The sequence below is a fragment of the Pimephales promelas genome, chromosome 12, assembly GCF_988280905.1.
Source record: "Pimephales promelas chromosome 12, fPimPro1.hap1.1, whole genome shotgun sequence".
Taxonomy (NCBI): Eukaryota; Metazoa; Chordata; class Actinopteri; order Cypriniformes; family Leuciscidae; genus Pimephales; species Pimephales promelas.
The window spans coordinates 10,269,815-10,291,286 of record NC_142780.1 but is presented as its reverse complement, the minus strand read 5'-3'; the positions used below and the strand labels follow the sequence as shown (position 1 = coordinate 10,291,286).

The 21,472-nt window shown below is 37.5% G+C and overlaps 1 protein-coding gene across 1 annotated transcript in view; it reads left to right on the top strand.

The window, feature by feature from the left end:
* The window catches only part of taf2 (TAF2 RNA polymerase II, TATA box binding protein (TBP)-associated factor), an 84,124-nt gene that overhangs the window by 26,932 nt on the left and 35,720 nt on the right, over positions 1-21,472 (top strand). The window contains exons 7-17 of the mRNA XM_089117474.1: positions 304-488; positions 4,807-4,920; positions 12,344-12,443; positions 12,530-12,615; positions 12,732-12,867; positions 13,060-13,214; positions 14,276-14,390; positions 14,523-14,632; positions 14,792-14,857; positions 16,873-17,125; positions 17,464-17,604. Of these exons, the coding sequence (XP_088973600.1) occupies positions 304-488; positions 4,807-4,920; positions 12,344-12,443; positions 12,530-12,615; positions 12,732-12,867; positions 13,060-13,214; positions 14,276-14,390; positions 14,523-14,632; positions 14,792-14,857; positions 16,873-17,125; positions 17,464-17,604 (1,461 nt within the window). The remainder of the gene's footprint in view (positions 1-303; positions 489-4,806; positions 4,921-12,343; positions 12,444-12,529; positions 12,616-12,731; positions 12,868-13,059; positions 13,215-14,275; positions 14,391-14,522; positions 14,633-14,791; positions 14,858-16,872; positions 17,126-17,463; positions 17,605-21,472) is intronic.

The following is a 21,472-nucleotide window of genomic DNA, read 5'->3' as shown; positions in this document are numbered from 1 at the left end:
TTATTGACTTGAACAAGTTTCCCTTCTGCAGTTGTCCACTAGATGGTGGTGTGCTTTTTTTTTTATTTATAAACATGTGATATGGGCTGCCAGAATGTTTAATGTTCTAATTGTAGGTGAGTCACAGCAGGTTAGATACATTAGATCATCCAGATTCCCCAGATCGAGAGAATTAGGTACATACATATATAATGCTTATATATTAAATGTAAAAAACATTTTCAAATGTAAATGTTTTCCAATGCAATTATTGTTGCTTTTTTATTCACTAAATTCTAAATCAAATATGTTGTGCTTTCACAGGTGACTCATTTTTGCTTGCCTCAGCTTCTGCCCCTGCTGAAGCACACCATGTCCTACCTGCATGAGATTTTTGAGTTCTATGAGGAGATCCTCACCTGTCGCTACCCATATGCTTGCTTCAAGACCGTCTTTGTGGACGAGGCTTATGTGCAGGTCTCATCATATGCATCAATGAGTATTTTCAGGTATGTTTATAATGACATTACAGGGTTTTTCCGGGGTCAAAATGGTCTTGGTCGAACATGGTCATCCACACACGCAGTACAATGTACCCTATCCATGTGAACTGCAAGCCCAGTACTGATGATAAATCAGAAATAAATTCAAGGGAATTTAGGGATGGGCAAGAGTACTCAAGTGATCGCCCTGACTTAAAAAAAATATTTGTCTTTTTTTCTTATTGGTTATTGCGGTATTTAGGGTGTTTCCTGAGGTATGATTTGTTAGCGTTAGACAGCACGCCTTCCAGACCAGCAAACTAAAGTGAAACTGGATTTGAAAGTGTGTTGCAGTGATGCCTGGAATCACTGTGATTATGAAATGCATTTAAGTGCAAGATGTGCAGCGCCAATCCATCATATACACAATATTATAATGAGAACACGATTGTAATAGAATACTGTAAATTCTCTGTGTTTGAGTTTTTCAGCGTGCTGTTAAAGGAAGAGCACAGCAAGAGTTACACATCAGACAAGCAGGGTCAAAAGTCAAAGTTCATGTGCGCATTCCCGTCCTTTTATGCAGAAGTTTTAAGATTACTTTTATATTGTCTATATCTGATTAATCTCAAATATAAGATGCGTTTAATAATCAGCTAGCAAAACGCTGCAGTTTATACCGACCGTTCATTTACCCTTCAGTTTCAGCTCAAATGCAATGTCTGTCATTATTGACTACCGTTGGGTTATTTGAGATGGTAATTCCTTTTAGATAACTATTTCTTTTTCCATAATTTTTTTCATTTTCATTATAAATAATGGATAAAATTAATAATCCAGCAGTTTTAATCCAGCAGTTTCCAACTTTTTAACAGTAAACCTGTTTTATTTAAAGTTGTAAACGTGCAGTGATGACTTTCTATCATTAAAAATAAAATAAAGTGCAAGATGTGTGTACATGCCATATATAGCATTATAATGTGAACAGGATTGTGATAGAATGTTGTAAATTCTGTGCTTTAGTTGCCCGTGTATCAGTGTGCTCTTAAGGGAGTTTCCCTTTCAAACCATAGACTATAAAAAACTTGCACACTCAAGTTTACATGTGCATTCACGTCCTCTTGTGGAAGTTGTAATGTTACGTTTATGTTAAGTGCCTATGATATTTGATTATTAATAATCTCTTACGATGTGTCATAGAACAGGCTTCAGTTTACTGGAGATTGTTTACTCTTCAACTTTACCTCAAGCAACTATTTCTGTTTCTATCATTGTTTTTTTTGTTTTTTTTTTCGATAACATTGATGCATCATCTAGCAGAGTTATTTTTTCTGGTCATACTTTCATGTTTTCATTGACATGTTTTCGTGTCATATTTTTATTTGTCAACATTAATTTTCTAAACATTCTTACAATATTTCTTGGGACACTACAGAAAGCGAGCAAAGATCACTCTCATTATAATTACTGAAGCTGACAATTATTTCAGTTAGGTACACAAAGCTGTGTTCTTGCAAAAACACCCATTATTATCAATTAATCTGTATACGTTGTCTGATGAATCTCTTATTGACATTGTGTTACACTTTATATAGGATTATAATGAAAGGATTCGCAAGCGTGTAGAACTTGTGCTGAGCAAAAACTCAGCCGTTTGTTGGGCGGATTCTTGCTAACCTAAACAGAATAATCTGATTGTCAGTATTAACCATAGGGTATTATTAACACACATAAGATTTGCAGTAACACACTCAACATATGCCTGTGATTGGCTACAAAGCTCAATGCTGCATTGGGAAAAAAAAAAAAAAACTTTTCTCTTACACAAACCCTCACAGGAGTGTGTTAAAACGTTTAAAAGCAGCCGGCAATCAGTGAGTACTGGTACTGCAGAATGGCAGGTGAAGTGGTTTCTGTCTTTTTGAAATGACTTCTCAGAGATCTCTGATGCCAGAAATATTAGACTTTATTCACAAACAAAGCTGAGCAACTTCTGCAGCATAGTTGCTCTAACGCTCTGGCCCACTGGCCCTCCGGCCCTATTGCGCTCCCAACTTTTTTGTGTTCAGAGTTATATACATACATCCTCTTCCATAGAAGGTCAGACATCCTATAGATAGTTTTAAAAATACCTTGTACCATGTGACATACTGAAATAGTACTCTGTTGTATCAGCATTGGGCTGCTAAATGTCAGATCCAAAGAACCAGGAACTAAATGTGGATTCTTATATAGCTAAGTTACTTGTTTCCTAAATAATAAAATCTTCAACACAGGTATCATCACATTAAAGGAGTAGATCAATTTAAAAAAAAAAAACTTTTGCTGATAATTTACTCACCCCATGTCATCCAAGATATCCATGTCTTTCTTTCTTCAGTCGAAAAGAAATTACGTTTTTTGATGAAAACATTCCAGGATTTTTCTCCATATTCTGGTAACCAAATGGTTCAAGGTCCAAAAGACAGTTTCAGTGCAAACTGTTCAAAGGGCTTTGAATAAGGGTCTTATCAAGCGAAACGATCGCTCTTTTAAAATAAAATAATAATAATAAAGTTTAAGTTTTATAAGCTCAAATATCGCCTTGTGATGCGCGTTCGTGACTCTCCTGTTCGAACTCGTTTATCAAAATGAACAATTTTTTTTTCGTGTCATTTGGTTTATTCAACAAACAAAATGAACGAATTGACTCAGGAAAAGATTTGTTCATTTTGATGAACGAGTTCGAACTGGTGAGTCACAAACATGCATCACAGAACAGAGCAAGGCGACCATTTGAGCTTATAAAATTTAAACTTTCTTATTTTTCTTTTAAATGAGCGATCGTTTCGCTTTATTAGACCATTTCATCGTCTGAAATAATTTAAAGCCCTTTGAACAGTTTGCACTGAAACTGTCTTTTGGACCTTGAACCGTTTGGTTACCAGTAAAGTGCATTATATGGAGAAAAATGCTGGAAATTTTTCATCAAAAACCTTAATTTCTTTTCGACTGAAGAATGAAAGACATACATCTTGGAAGACATGGGGGTGAGTAAATTATCAGCAAAAGTTTTTTTAAAAGTGAACTACTCCTTTAAAGATGAACTGAACTGAAAAATATCGACGTTGAAAATGTGTTGTTCATGACAATTAAAAGTAAATTACACTAAACATTTAAAAAAATATATATAATATAGCTTTTTTAATATAGCAACACAAAATTCCGCTTGTTGGCGCTGGCAATTTCGATGACGTCACTGGCATGGTAGGACCCACGGAGCTCCATAGACAACAGCTGTGGTCCTGTATACACAGAAGAAAATGAGCACTTTTAACGACATAGATTACGCATTTGAGCCCATGAGGGACAGGCCGGTAGTGTCTGACGACCACCACATGATGGAGGACGATCAGTTTCAGGCTCCACTCACAGTACAGGATCGTTTGGGGGAAAGTGACTGTGGGCGCGAGCACTGTGAAGCATAGACACTGCACGGAGACGATCTATTGCAGAGAGGTCAACCTGGAACATTTATTGATCGGCGAAAAAAGGATTCAGCATGCACCGTTTATTTCGAATGCTGTTCGGACGGTGAGAGAAACCTGTTGGAGGAGGCTATGCTGTCTCTAATGGATGTCCGAGCTGAGACGCGAGCGCCACATTAGTAGCAGGGTATTTTACGAGACTAGGCTGGGCTAACTTGTTGCACTTTTCTCAGACTGTTTAGATTAACAGCGTACTGGCAGTTCACTCTATGGGCGAGGGTGCATTTAGGAAGGAGAATCCCATCCTCTACAGTGAACTATACATCCGGGATTTTTCCCCTCAGCTGAATATCAAGGATTCGAGTAACGTTAACGTGATGCCGTGAATGATGCGTTGAACTTGTAACTTGTGTAAATAAAACATTTCATGCATTGTCAGACGTTTGTACTCATTGACGAAAGTACACATCTCTAAATAGCATGTCGCTAAAAAATCTGTTTCCTCAGGCATGTCATTTAGCCTCAGACTGTTTACAAGCTACGGCTGTTCTGCTGGTAAGGGTAGGGTACGGAGTGGCTTACCATGCCAGTGACGTAGTCGAATGTTGAAATCCAACATGGTGGCGTCCGTGTAACAAAAACAACACTTTCAATGTTCCATTTTATCCCTTTTAACAAATTCTGCCATTTTAAAAATTGTACCAATGAGAATAAATAAAATACATCTGTTATATCACCTTTTCTGAAATTTCAGTTCAGTTCATCTTTAAACTCACATAAATCTTTTTGCGTGTGTGAATTTCAGATTTCTTGTTAACAGAGGCTACAATGTAATTTGATGCACTGTTTGATTTTGTGTCTGTGCTTTTTTTTCTCAGTACCAACCTCCTGCACAGTGGTATGATCATAGACCAGACACCTATGACCAGGCGCTTTCTGGCTTATGCTTTGGCCCAGCAGTTTTTTGGTTGCTTCATCTCTAGGATGTCCTGGTAAGTAGGTAGGAATGCAGAGACCATAGTTGCCTGCCACAAAAATGCATATTGCTGCATTTTTGTTATGTAGAATATTATATACATTTCATACATGAAGTTTGCTGGATGGTACTTTGAGCTTGCATGATTTGCAGTATTTATTGAACCAGCAACTCCTCGTCACATGACGGAAGCATTTGATTCTGCCAAGCCAGGTTTAAATATTTCTCTCTTTGTAATTGTAATGAGGTTAGATGTTGTAGGAAGGAGGAGGCGGGAACCGGCGAACATTCAACAATTTTTAAGAGCCCCTATCAGAACCCCGATTTTTTAAAATGACTGTTCATATGGTGTGGAATATAGCTCTAAGGGAATGAAAACATCCTGCAAAGATTTATATCTGAAAGTGCACCGTACATAAAGTTATTGTCTTTCAAAAGTGAGAGTCGACTCTGAGTCTATAGCTGTGTCTGAAACCGCTCACTCGTTCACTCATTCACTAATCCCTATATAGTGTATGGCATTTGAGTGCACTATATCTGCAAGGAGTGAAGGAGATGAAGTGAGTGAATTCGGACGCTGACGTTTACACTGTGCGTCGGAGAGTTGGAGCTGTCGCAGAAAAGGCTTCGTCACGCGTACTGATAAAACTCCTTTTATCTTACATTACCTAGTTTATAAAATAATATTAACAACAATAACAATCATAATGACTTTATTTTGTAATTATACCTCCGTGCCAGCTTTGTAGTTTCATCGACTGAAATTGTACATTAACTCTCACGTTCACAGATGATGTGTCGTCGAGCGCCCTCCGGCGACCGTTATTATGTTCAAAACGACGATTAACGGATATTTTTCAAATCCTCCACTGGATGTAATGTAATCTCTGGTTTAAACTTGCTCGCGCCGAACTTTCATGCGCGCTCAGTTCTCTCCGCATTGGATTGTGGGAAATAGGGCTTCAGCGAGTGTACATCGAATGTACACTCGAATTCAGAGAGGATTGTGGGTAAAAGTAGTGAATGAATGTAGGGAATGATGTCGTTCACTCAGAATTCGGACACCACTACAAAATGGCCGACACCCGATATAGTGCACTATTTAGTGGATAGGGAGCGATTTCAGACACAGCTTATGAAATGAATTGTTTTTGAAACGAGTCATTAGCTGTTACATCGTGACGTAGAGAGGTCATTGGCCGCGCCCAGTTACTGCACGCGCAGACTAGGGATGTCCCGATCCGATACTCAGGATCGGTATCGGATCCGATCCAGCCATTTTTGCCGCCTTTTACCTTGAGCACGCCTCTAGCCCGAGCTGGCCCAAGGTATTCGACGGGCCAGAAATCCTGGCCGTTGGCCCCGAGTAAGCACCGATCAAGCCCCGGAAGTGACAGTGGAAAAGCGACTGGCCCTGGCACGCACTAGCACAGCTCGGCCCTGGCTCGGCAGTGGAAACGCGGCAAACGTTGTCCGGAAGGTTAACGCCCATTACCTTTACGGGCGAAACGCGCATGCGCTCCGGTCTAATCATGTAAATAATGGTGTCGATACTGCAGTATCAGTTTGAGGCAGAATCAGACCGAGAAAGCAGCGATGAAGAGTGTCAAGCAGAACCTCACCACACACGGCTCTTACTAAACTTTCTGAATGATAATTTGCTACATTTTTTAACTTTATACACGTTTGTTTTACACAATAGCATCTGACTGGCAACAATAGCAACTGACTGGCTACTAATGTTATATACTCAAACAGCGTTGGCATTAGTTTACGTTCTTGATCAAATCGAAAATGACGTCATAAAGCATATATACATGAAAAATACATTATGGACCTGAATTTTGTATAAGTACAAATGTTGTAAATACAAAATTCAGGTCCATAATGTTTGTACGCGTTTGTCGTAGACACAAAATAGCATAACTAGTAGCCTAGTGGCTATAAAGCCAGTGCTGGCATTTGAAAAAAAAATAAAACACTAGGCTACGTCTGAAATTATGAAATTAAAAATGATTAAGTCTTAGCCTACGTTCCTGTAATAGATAGATAGATAGATAGATAGATAGATAGATAGATAGATAGATAGATAGATAGATAGATAGATAGATAGATAGATAGATAGATAGATAGATAGATAGATAGATTGCTGCTCATAAGTCATTCTAAATAGACACATAACCTACATATATTAAAGGCTTGTGTAATTAATTGAAACAAATTACTCAGATTACTCTGTTATTAAAATGGAGATATATAAGCAAACATAATAATATATTTAAACAAAAAATATTTTTTAGATGTATAAAAATATTATGTGGATATGGTATAACAACTTATAATAATAATACAAACCCAATTCCATAAAAGTTGGGACACTGTACAAATTGTGATTAAAAACAGAATGCAATGATGTGGAAGTTTCAAATTTCAATATTATATTTAGAATACAACATAGATGACATATCAAATGTTTAAACTGAGAAAATGCATAATTTTAAGGGAAAAATAAGTTGATTTTAAATTTCATGGCATCAACACAAAAAAGTTGGGACAAGGCCATTTTTACCATTGTGTGGCATCCCCTCTTCTTTTAATAACAGTCTGCAAACGTCTGGGGACTGAGGAGACAAGTTGCTCAAGTTTAGGAATAGGAATGTTGTCCCATTCTTGTCTAATAAAGGCTTCTAGCTGCTCAACTGTCTTAGGTCTTCTTTGTTGCATCTTCCTCTTTATGATGCGCCAAATGTTTTCTATGGGTGAAAGATCTGGACTGCAGGCTGGCCATTTCAGTAACCGGATCCTTCTTCTTCGCAGCCATGATGTTTTAATTGATGCAGTATGTGGTTTGGCATTGTCTTGTTGGAAAATACAAGGTCTTCCCTGAAAGAGACGATGTCTGGATGGGAGCATATGTTGTTCTAGAACTTGGATATACCTTTCAGCATTGATGGTGCCTTTCCAGATGTGTAAGCTGCCCATGCCACACGCGCTCATGCAACCCCATACCATCAGAGATGCAGGCTTCTGAACTGAGCGCTGATAACAACTTGGGTTGTCCTTGTCCTCTTTAGTCCGGATGACATGGCGTCCCAGTTTTCCAAAAAGAACTTCAAATTTTGATTCGTCTGACCACAGAACAGTTTTCCACTTTGCTAGAGTCCACTTTAAATGAGCCTTGGCCCAGAGAAAACGCCTGCGCTTCTGGTTCCCGTTTAGATATGGCTTCTTTTTTGACCTATAGAGCTTTAGCCGGCAACGGTGAATGGCACGGTGGATTGTGTTCACTGACAATGTTTTCTGGAAGTATTCTTGAGCCCATGTTGCGATTTCCATTACAGTGGCATTCCTGTGTGTGATGCAGTGCCGTCTAAGGGCCCGAAGATCACGGGCATTCAGTATGGTTTTCCGGCCTTGACCCTTATGTACAGAGATTGTTCCAGATTCTCTGAATCTTTGGATGATATTTTGCACTGTTGATGATGATAACTTCAAACTCTTTGCAATTTTTCCTCTGAGAAACTCCTTTCTGATATTGCTCCACTATTTTTTGCCTCAGCATTGGGGGAATTGGTGATCCTCTGCCCATCTTGACTTCTGAGAGACACTGCCACTCTGAGAGGCTCTTTATATACCCAATCATGTTGCCAATTGACCTAATAAGTTGCAAATTGGTCCTCCAGCTGTTCCTTATATGTACATTTAACTTTTCTGGCCTCTTATTGCTACCTGTCCCAACTTTTTTGGAATTTGTAGCTCTCATGAAATCCAAAAGGAGCCAATATTTGGCATGGCAATTCAAAATGTCTCACTTTCAACATTTGATATGTCATCTATGTTGTATTCTAAATATAATATTGAAATTTGAAACTTCCACATCATTGCATTCTGTTTTTATTCACAATTTGTACAGTGTCCCAACTTTTATGGAATTGGGTTTGTACTATAATAATTCGTTATATTTATATAGCGCTTTTTCTGGGTACTCAAAGCACTTTACATGGAAGGTGGAATCTCCTCAACCAATGTGCAGCATCCACCTGGATGATGCGATGGCAACCATATTGTCCCCACCACACACCAGCTTACTGGTGGAGAGGAGACAGTGATGAAGCCAATCAGTATATGGGAATGATTAGGAGGCCATGATGGACAGAGGCCAAGGGACAAATTTGGCTAGGATGCCGGGGTTACTCCCCTACAGGGACATCCTGGGATTTTTAATTACCATTAAAATCACAATTTAAGTGACGCCATACGTGTGGTCATGCTTCATTTAAAATCTCTAATACTATGAATTTTATGAGACATTTCTAAGACCATGTCATGTGAATTTTAGATGAGGCCGATAAGATGCTAATAAAACATTTCATTGCCCTGTAAACTCCCGTTTGCATTCTAATGTCTGATTCTATTGTACTCACTCGACAAACCTTTTACACCTCTGCTGTGAATGAGAACTAATCTTCATTATTCGTGTATCATTATTCTTTTATCATTCTTTTGTTTGTTTTCAGCCATTATTAGCCTTTATTCTGGCATAAAGGCTTTCCCATCCACATTGCTTTGATCCCACTATACATTAAGTCTTTCTAAAAATAATAATAAAAAAGAAGTGTATTCTTGGGAGCTTATGTGAGTTATTTTAACAAATTAGTTTATGGAATAGAATAACTCCTTGCACGACAGGTGCATTAGAGTGATAATTAGCACCATCAAGCTACAGAACACAATTTAAAAGATCAATATTACGCTTTTACTCAACTCATTTTAAACCACCTTCGAGTGTTTGTATTAACTTTCAATCACGATCTAATGAGGATTTTAGTTATATAATGATGTTTAAATGTTATGTTAGCCTTTTTAAAATGAAGCTAATATTTTGCAAACATGAGAATAAATCTATAATTCTTCAAATACTCCAAATACTATTGGACTAAGAGCCCTAACAAAGTCTGTCAAGTGCATCTATGTGAACACAAATAAACCTGAGCAGACGTGACAGAATTCATATGCATGTTGTTATTCTATTTAAAATATTAAAAATTACAGATTGAGTATGCACTCATGTCCTGACAAAAATTAAGAAATTAATGTGTCTGCAATCTAGTTTTATCATAAACAGTGGTCAAAGTCTTACATATTTCTAATGATACTTAGTTTGTTCTGGTCAAATAAGAGTGTGATGTTTTTAAGTGCAGTGAATGTTGAACAACAATACAATTGTCTTTTAATGGGTTAATTTTGGTCCTTGGCTTTATATTCAAACTTCCACATGGTCTATGAACATTACCATTGTACCGGAGCAAGACATTTAACCAAAGGTTACTTGAGCCTGTAATATGTGTACAATTGCTTTAAAAAAAATCTGACAAAATAGTTATATGTCAGACTGAGCTTGTTAAAAATGTGTTTAGTCTTTGATGTAGAAATTACCCATGAAGGAAGTATGATCATCACAGAGTCTCTTTTAGCCTGATTTCACTTTTCCATTTTACAATACTTGTTTGTCTTTCATTGCTTCATTGTCAAGCTTGTTAGATCCCTGTTTTTCTGTTCTGCATCATAAAGACTATAAGACTACATCATAACTCCCATCGTGCTGGCTTTCTAACTGAAGTACTCTTTGTTTGTATGTGTGCGTGTGTGTGTGTGTGTGTGTGTGTGTGTGTGTGTGTGTGTGTGTGCGTCCCCGAGAGAGTGAGGTCCGTTTGGTCCGATGCTGTAGTTCTTTGTCCAAAGCTTACTTACAATAAACTCCCTTGTGTGGTAATTGTCTAAAAATCAAAATCAGATGTGGAGGTTTCTATAGCAGACTTTATTTATTTATTTATTTATTGTTTTGAGCTTGTACGAGCCCCAGCTGGAGAACTGAATTTGCTTTGAAATGAAGAACAGTCGCCTGCCTGCAATTAATGGTGTTGTTTGATGTCGTTTAACCCTGTAATTTAAGACAGTGTTAGGTTTAGAGTGAGCCTTCTCTAGCATTGCCAATAAAATCCATTCAAACACACTTGCTCATGTCTTTGCATGACCAGATCGTGAGCTCAGATTTTAAAACATTAAAAACAAAATATGGCCTCTGTGTAAATTAAATTTGTTCTGTAGGATGATGCTAAGAAAGTGAAATGTGTCTTGGATGATTTTATTATTAGGAATAGGGGTGGAGCGGTACATGTATTCGTATTGAACCCGATTGAACCGAAACGTTGCGGGCATCACGGTTCGGTGCACGATTTACACGGAGAATACACGGTATAAAAATAAATAAAACTCGCGTGCATATTAATTAATGTGATGCGGAACTACTGTTAGATACGTGGGTTCCTTAGGGACACATAATCTGTACCATCGGCTAGCTCTGAACCTCTGAACGCGCTTTCACTTCAAACGTTGGCTTTATATGCGCGTCCTATTCGCTTTGGAATAGCGTCGAACTACACGCGATAGACGCGAATTTGGCGCTCTTATTTATTATTAATTATTAATTTATTAATTAATTAATTTATTATTAATTTATTATTTTGATCATATATATATATATATATATATATATATATATTATAAAATAAATGTTTTTCTCGTAAACATGTAAAGGATAAACGATGCAGATTTATTTTTTACAGCCATTTTATATCATATTTACCAGGGATATGATTAATTCTGGTCACGACTGCATGTGTGTGTGTATATATATATATATATATATACAGTATATATATACTGTATATATATATATATATATATATATATATATACAGTACTGTGCAGAAGTCTTAGGCACACTAGTATTTTCGCCTCAAAGAAATGGTTTTAAGCCAGTTATTTATATATTTTGTTGTAGTGTCTCAGTAGGAAATATCAGTTTACATTTCCAGACATTAATTGTGCCATTAATTGTGGAATTTTTGAATGCACAAGGATTATGACAACAGCCAATGCTCCACATGGAGGTCGGATCTCACCATTATCGAGTGCATCTGAAATTATATAAAAAAACAGACTAAGACCAGAAGAACTGCGGCAACGTTTCCAAAGACGCTTGAAAAAACCTGCAAAACTAAAAACTATGTGCAATACCTGGACAAAGGCTGTTTTAAACGTAAAGGGTACTAAACACCTATTGATTTGATTTAGTTAACTGTTAAAAGTTAATAACAGTTAATAATAGTTAACTAATAAAAGTGAATTGATAAATAAAATCTATTTATGATTATGACATTATTTTTGAAAACATTCTCATTTACAGCATTTTTACACAAGTGCTTTTTCACAGTACTGGAGCTTTGCAGGCAGGCAGGAACTACCTTCGAGACGTTGAATAGAGAAGACAGAACTTAATTGTAGTGTCTGTTCTCTAACTGAACTAAATTATTTTTATTACAATAAAAATCTAAATGACTGTGTATTTTATATACAATGTGTATTTTGAATTGCAGGTCTGATGAGTGGGTTTTGAAGGGAATTTCAGGATATATTTATGGCCTCTACCTGAAGAAAACATTTGGAGTCAATGAGTATCGTCACTGGATTAAGGAGGTATAAAGTAAAGTGGTCATCAAAGGAGAGATAATGTCCTAACATAAACTTTTTAAATGCTGAACTGTTACTCTCTTATCCTTCAGGAACTGGACAGGATCGTGGAGTATGAGCTAAAGATGGGTGGAGTCCTGCTACATCCCACCTTCTCTGGAGGAAAAGAAAAAGACAAGTAATAACCTCACCTCTATCGTTGTTCATAAATTATACACACTCATCTAAACTTGCACAAAAGATGTTGTTTCACACTGAGTGAGAAAATGTCTTTTATGTCTTTTTTCCTTTCAGTCCAACACCCCACCTGCACTTTTCCATCAAACACCCCCACACATTGTCCTGGGAATATTACAAGATGTTCCAGTGCAAAGCCCACCTGGTCATGAGGCTCATCGAAAACCGAATTAGCATGGAGTTCATGTTACAGGTATAGGAACTGAAACTTTTAAGAAAGGAGGTGGTATATTTCATGGTGTTTACATCTTGAATAGATTCAAGTCATCAGTATTAGACCACCCACACACATTGATTTTGCAACTAATTTTTTATATAAAATTTTCATTGTCCTTGTGGCTGATTTATTAACTGTTCAGTCTAAGGCATTAAAATCTCTCTTCAGGTGTTTAACAAGCTCTTGAGTCTGGCCAGCACAGCCTCATCCCAGAAATATCAGTCTCACATGTGGAGCCAGATGCTGGTATCCACCTCTGGATTCCTCAAATCCATTTCTAATGTCTCAGGGAAGGACATCGGACCCCTCATCAAACAATGGGTGTATCCTTCAAATGCATAGCCTTTATGTGGATTGAAGTTATGTTTCTTTTGTGGGTCCTAAGACTACTTGATTCTAATTTGGTCAGTTGCTGCATTCTGCCATCAAATATGGTGGTGGTGATTGCGCAGTGGATAAGACGCATGCTTTTGGTGATATATCTCTGACATATATAGCAATTGTAAGTCGCTTTGGATAAAAGCGTAAGCTAAATGAATAAATGTAAATGTAAATATCTGCCATCAAAACAGTTTTAGCTCCTTTAAGACTTGTCAGTATATGACCACTGTTATGATTGGTTAACGTCAGAGATGTGAGTATGGTGTCTGAAGTGGATTCATCAAAACAAACGTTCTAAAAAAGGTTACTCTTTCCTTATCAATTTTTTCTGCTGTCAGGAGTAGTATTTATTTTTTATCAAATTTAAGGCCATAAAAAGTCTTAAATATCTTATATGGCATAAGAAAAATCTTAATTTTCTTTTCAAGAGGTCTTAAAAATGGGGACAGAATAACAGGAATCACAACATGGCTTATTGTGAATACTAAATTGTGAAATAAATGTGAGTACTGTCCATTTCAAGTAAATGTATTTGTAAGCAGCATACACACACATTAACCTGTGGATCAAAAATAAGCAAATTTGCATTCTTATCAGATTTTAAATGTAACCAGTTATAGTTTTGACTCGAAATGTGAGGTTTATCACTTTATAAAACGTTGTAAAAACCTATATTTGAACCATAACGTTGCTTAAAGTCAGAATTGCGGGATATAAACTCACAATTGTGAGAAATAAAAAGTTGCAATTACTTTTAAAGAAAATATATATATATTCCATGGCTAAACATGCTTTCATACCTGGCTCATTGATTATGAGTTTTATTTGCTTTTATAGTGACGTGCCACTCACATCCATGAACAGCACAACATTTGTTGATCTCTTCTGGCAAATTAAACTTTTGGAAACACAAATGTTTCATTTGCTTTTAACTTGAAAAATGTTGAGCTCATAAGTATTGTAGTTCTTTAATGTATTATTACCGTTGACTCATCAACCTCAGAGACCAGAGTGGAGTGGTCAAATTCTTTGGAAGTTTTGCCTTCAACAGGAAAAGAAATGTTTTGGAACTTGAGATCCGTCAGGACTACACTTCGTCTGGCACACAGAAATATGTGGTGAGTGTCTGCAGAGAGAATACCATAAGGAAAATGGTGTGAGAGAATGTATAGATTGATAAAAGAAGTGTTTCAAACAGGAGGTGAAAGCACAAAAATGGTCATCATGTGTATGCTTTTGATTTTCATCAGGGCCCTATTAAAGTGACAGTGCAGGAATTGGATGGGTCATTTAACCACACATTGCAGATAGAGGAGAACAGTCTCAAACATGACATTCCCTGCCACTCCAAAAGCAGAAGGTAGGACTTGCTTCCAGAACAAAGATCATGCCTAAATCTAATCAGAGTATATGCCTATAGTTAATAGCAGGTTATTGGTGTTGCATTTAAAAATCTTCCAAGTCCAGCACTTTTAAAAAATACATATATATATATCCTCTTAAAATTTCTCTCTGCCAGGAACAAGAAGAAGAAAATCCCTCTAATGAATGGAGAGGAAGTAGACATGGACTTGTCAGCCATGGAGTAAGTTGTTTTTATGCTTTATGCTCCCATTCCATGCAGATCAATGAATGTTCCAACATTTAAGTGGGAAAGACTTAGGAATTGCAAAAACATTTTATAGCCCATTTCCACAAAGACTGATCCGGCTTGCTTTTCCACCGCCAACATTACCCTTACTTGATGAGCATGGTCTAGCATTCAACTTCATTCTTGCGTTAAGAAAGCATCACAATAAACAATAATGGAGGACAGCAGATCTTTACAAAAACACAGCTAAAAAAGCATGTGCAAGTAACAATTCTCTGCAAACCAATCAACGTTTACATTTACATTTATCCATTTAGCAGACGCTTTTATCCAAAGCGACTTACAAATGAGAAAAATAGAAGCAGTTAAACTAACATTAGGACAACAAACATAAGTGCTATGACCCCTCTCAGATAAATTTAACACAGTTTTTTTTATTTATTTTTTTTATATAAGAATAGAATAGAAGAGACACGTTCTGCAGTGAGTCTAGCTCCACCCTTTAGGTACCAGGCTACTATGCTAGCACCCCAACGGATGAGTCCCAAAAAAGTGGTACAGTTCTCGATTTTGGCACCATTCACAAATTTTGACAATGGGAATAGAAATAATTGCATACTGTACTGTACTGCTCGGTGGAAATGAGCAAGTAGTTAGATTTAGAGCTGCCCCTGACTAAAAATATTTCTAGTCTACTAGTAGTTGTTGATTTAAGCCATTAGTTGACTAAAATGCCTTTAGAGAGAAATGCAGCTCTCATACGAATTATGTAATCAAGAGTTTTTGAATAAAATTCTAATTGGTTCATTTAAAAGTTGGCTTTTTTAAGATTTCTGTGAGGCAAGTAGCCAATACGTTGATTTTCGGTTAATTTTTGTGACGTGCTCCAGTTCACAGAGACCTAAAGTTGTTTTTATTCTTTGCACTGTTCTGAACATTGATATTTTATATGTAACAATAGCTTGCTCTGTGTTCATTAAGGTCTTACTACTGATTTTAAATCTATTTTTGTCAGACATTATGATATAAAATGATGATGAGTGCATAATGAAAATAACTATTATCTTCCCTCTTTATAATAGTATTTCCCTGTTGTTTTGGAAGTAGATACATTTTATCACCGATAAGTGATGTATTTTAAAAAGTTGTCAGTCAAAATTAAAACTATTGCAGGGATATAGGTATTCTTAATAATTTCTGACAAGCAGGAAAAGTTCATTACAGTATGTAAGGCTGGGTCAATCACCTACTCTTTTATTCTTACTCAAGTCGTTTTTAGACAAGTACTTGTTGTTCTACTTGCACTCAATTTTTGGGAAATAATGATACTTTTACTTTAGTATATTTTTCAGTACTTTTTCCACCCCTGGGTGTCAGATTTTTAAAAGCCATGTCAGACTGTGATGTTAAATACAAAACCACCATGGCTGATTTAAGTCATTTTTGACGTTCAGACTCTGATAAATAAACACTGCCATGGCTTTTTACCTTTGTAATTCTGTCATGTTATGATTGTCATCTATATATTGTTGTGGGTTTTTTATGACAACATGACTGGTGAAACTTTAGTAATTCATACATCTGGCACATTGATTGTCTGTGCGTAATAACATGGAGATGTGTGAGAGGGATTTGTGATGATTAGTGTTGTTGTCTCTCAGATGTAAGAGCAGGAAGGGCTGCCACAGGGAGCTAGCGACATCAGCCTTTCTAAACAGCATAGGGTGAGGATGAAGAGAGGAGGAGGTTACAACCACTGTACACAGCACTGTGAGCTTAGGCACTGGTTAAACAGGTTCATATAGAATCTACCTTTTTATCTTCTTTATTTTATCTTTCAATCCAGCCTCCATTTTGCAAATAATATCTTTAGTCAGAATTTAGAGTCTATGGCAATTCCAGGCTATAGGAAGGTCCTTCAGATCCATTTTAGTCCAAGTCAAAGAGAGCCTGATTCATTTCAGCATCCCACCTGCAACAAACCATTTTCCTCTGTTTCGATGTCACAGTGCTGACTCTCCTTTGCTGTGGATCCGAATTGATCCAGACATGTCCATCCTGCGGAAGGTCGAGTTTGAACAGGCCGATTTCATGTGGCAGTACCAACTGCGGTTTGAGAGGGATGTAGTGGCCCAGGAGGAGGCTATTTCAGCATTGGAAAAATTTCCCACTCCTGCGTCACGACTTGCTCTTACGGATATCCTAGAACAAGACCAGTGCTTTTATAAAGTCCGCATGCAGGCCTGCTTCTGTCTTGCTAAGGTAAAACAAGTACTAAGCAACACAATCACTTAAAACTAATGATGATAAACAAAGTTTAATGCCTTAATTTGCATGACCATATTCTAAATCCCTTAATCATACCCAATACCTTAATGTAATGACTATTAGGAGTGCCACAAGTTTGTTTATAACTTTAAAGTGACAGTAATTGAAAACGTCTAAACATAAATGTGGCAGTTAACCAGTTTACATTACTGTTAAGGTAATTTAAGTCAACATTGCTTATTAGCACTATATAGTTTCCTTGTTGTACAGTTGAATTCCCATGACGTTTGAAATGTCTTCTGTTTGAAATGAACTGTGTTTATCTTTGTTAGATTGCTAATTCCATGATGAGCACCTGGAATGGGCCCCCAGCCATGAAGTCTATCTTTACACGCATGTTCTGCTGCAAAAGCTGCCCAAATATTGTCAAGACCAACAACTTCATTAATTTTCAGACCTACTTCCTGCAAAAGGTAAAACCTGATTCTTTCCTCAACCAAAAGTATCATGGAGAACAGTTGGTCCTTGCGAACCCAGTCATTCATGTCAGGGATGAAATATCACTGATAAAGATGGAAGAGAGGAAGCTCTTCCACAGTAAAAATGCTAGAGGGTGGTTCACAGTGGTACTTCAGTGGCTGATAAACATGTTTTTCTTAAAGCCACACTGCGGAACTTTTTGGCCACTAGATGGTGCTCGACATGTAATTTTCACGTCTAGCGTCCCTAGAGGCCACAAGCTCTGCAGCACTGTCGCAAATTAAAGTCAACAAACAGTCAACCGGTCAGCCTCCCGTGTCTTTAGATTGTGTGTGCTTGTGCTTTTACTGTCTATGGTGCTTGCAGTGTATGAGGCGGGCCGGGCAACCTTGCCGCGCTTGATTCCCTTATAGCAGTCGGCTGAGAGAGCGAGCGGGGTGATCCCCGTGGGGATTATCATGTCTGTGAGTGAATGTGGGCGCGGGACAGCGGACACATTCACTGCACTGAAAACACCGTCGACCAGAGCTGACTGTAACGTTAATTTGTTTTGGTTTATTTTTACAGAAACCGTGGGACATGTGGTGTGTAATGTTAGTGTTTGTGGGTACTACTGAGTCGTGGGGACGTTCACTACATTTAATGTAACGTTAACGTTATATTTGACATGAGCCGATTTTATTAGTGCGAGCCCTGCACGGAGGCGGGCTGTGTTTGTAGAAATGAACACTGGGCTGTGGGCATTTTATTACACTCGTAACACCATCGGCTGTGGCCGGAATACCAGAAATACTACACTGCTTTATATGAATTTATCTAGGTTACCTTAGAAACGGCATTTTTGTGCAGGCAAGCGTCCGCATCGGTCGAGCACTCTTTCTCCTCCGTTAGCTCACGCCAGCGAGCGAAGCGAAAGCTGGACCAATGTGTTAATCCTAATCCTGGCTTTTAATTTGTCACTCTCCCCTTTTCTTTTTTAGTTTCCTCTGATAAAACCGTTGCCTTCTTCCTTGTAGCTGTTTTTCGGCATGAGGAAAACATACAGACGGCAATCAAACGCGAGTTGAGCACTAACGTTAGATTCTGAGGAAGTTGTGGGTGGTGGTAGTGACGTATGCCGTAAAGCGGTCGAATTTTGTAGTTCTTTTTGTGCTCGGGTTCCTACCTGAAACCCGAAGTTACAAAGTGCAAGTAAAAGCGATACAGACACCTTCAGGAGACGGCAGACGCGTCTTTTATCTTCAGTTACCATGTTGCACCACTCACCATTTTTATTCTAACTTAACTGATGTATACAACCACAACTACAGTAGGGCTGAACGATTATGCAAAATAATCTAATTTTCTAAATCTGATTTTTTTCTGATTTCTTTTTTTTTCTGAATTTTCTTAATCTAAATCAGATTTTTTTTTAACCAATATTGCGATTGCGATTTAATATGCGATTTAAAAAAAAAATTCTTTACCTTCTGTATTAGTCGACAAAGACAAGCAATAAATCATTGTACAATAGGGATGGGAATCTTTAGGCAGCTCATGATCCGATCTACTTTTTTTTATTAATTCATCTTAATAACACTTAAAATATGTATTTAATTACATGTGTAAAAACACAAACTTTAAAAAATAATTATAAAAAAAAAAATAATTAAACCAATGTTAAGAATTTTAAATCAGCTTTATAAAATAATACATCTTCATAATATAAAAGCTAGTAAATAAAGAGAAACAATAAAAGCATTATAAGCAATAAAGAAAGAGTGGTCTCAGTATTTAAAAGTAGGCTGTCTGAATGTTTATCATTCAAGAGCTGGAGTGATTTTCCCCCTCAGTTCAGATATGATAAGCTGCATTCATACTAATGCACATATCTCTTGAAATTGTAAATGTGGTTTGTCCTGTTGGTTTAAGAACTGACCGTGTTTACATTATTTCGCTTAGTAAAAGCATTTTGACATGCAGGTTTATGCACATTCAACCAATGAGTCGCTCACGGCCGCATGCACGAGCGCTCTTCACAAAGCGCGCGTTAGTATTTTGAAATGAAAGCAGCCTTCTCAGTGATTTTCTTAGTTTTAATATATAAGCCAACTGCATTCCAAAAGACATAAATAATGCCTCTGTGAAGCATTTGTAAGGAAAATTTCCAGGGGAGAGAACGCGCACTGTAACGTTATAACATCAAGCAAAGCGGCAAGCCCGCGAATGTCCTTGTAATCCGGTTCAACCAGTGGCGGTTCTACTTTGAATAGAGCATCACAGTCCCGCCCACAGCCGGTGCCGGAAGTAAAAATTCAATACAATTTTTCCATTGACATTTGAGATATAAGCCATAAAAACATAACCATACATGGTAGACTTAAAACCAGCTACGGCTGTACTAAGCGATTGTATGTGCTCATATAAACGCCAAAAAGTTCATGGGGCACTAACCTTGTTTTAAGATAAATGCCTTTTATTCGCGATGTATTGGATATGTACTTCATTACCCACAATCCTGAACAATCCCACAATCCAACAGTGATGCATCTGATTGGTGGAAGTCGTGTCACGTGTCTGAAACCCCGCGAAGGTACGTGAAGACTGAAGATCGCGTGATGACGTAGGGCTAAGTTCATTGGTCGCACTTCTGAGACGCCCGCGCGCCATTGGATGTGCAGTTGCCACAGCTTAGCTAATGAGCGAGCCAGATACTCAATGTTTTTGCATGTTGAGCTGCAAATGCGTTTGCTTCAGTAAATCGAGGAAAATGGGTTTTCCTGTACATTCACTATATAAAATTCACTGGAGGAAAAAGTTCACGTGCCCGTCGTCAGATTTGGAAGTTGCTCAAAAGGCTCTTTCACGGTGGTTTTTTAGACGACTTCAGTGAGGCGCGGTGGTTTATGGGAGGAGTAGTTCCTTTGCTCGGAAATGAAAATATGTACACAGGCTTGTACCCTCGACTTTTTTTGGTTTTTCTCTTCGTTTTTTCACTCGATATGATGTGCTGTATGCTTATGAGTTCAGCCGTAGCTGATTATCCTCAGACATGCTCTAATACTCTTTAGATATGGATTTTACAAAATGTCAATCGGAGAAATGAATGGGAAATTTACTTCCGGCACCAGCGCTCTCGCTGTGGGCGGGACTGTGATGCTCTAGGCTTTATGCACAACTTACTTCCGCATTCTCTGTAAAACAGGTCGCATCGCTTCCGGTCCAGGGGCCTCATGTATAAACGTTGCGTACGCACAAAATGGGCATAGAAATATGCGTACGCATTTTTCCACGAGCACATCAGGATTTATAAAAAATAAACTTGGCCTAAATAAGTGCGCACCATAAGGATGCTCTTGACCGTGCGTACGCACTCTTTTAGAAGATTATGGGTTTTGGCGACACCGATGGTGAGCTGGAGTCAAATGTCTTTTTGCTTACTATTAGACAGAGAATCTAAAGAAAATTATACATCTACAGAAAGATAATACAAATATAATTTCACAAACCTATCATCACTTGAAGCAAACATCCATCCCTTCTTAAATGACAGTGCCAGCACGCGCGTTGGGCCGTTTAGTGAAACTGACGCACATATAGCCTATAATCTAACGGCAGATGGAGTAAAACCGTAAATCTTCATTATAAGTCCAAATCATAAATACAGTCCGTATTCACAATAACAGTTTAAATAAATGTTTTATGTCTATGTTTTACTTCTGATATAAACATTTAGATTAAATATGCCATTCTCATTAATGGAGTTAAACTCTTAAACTAGCCTACATGCAATCATTACTGAGAAGTTACAATATATATATATATATATATGTATATATTCAATAAATAGAAATAGACCTATTTGTTGTGGATGCATTGCTT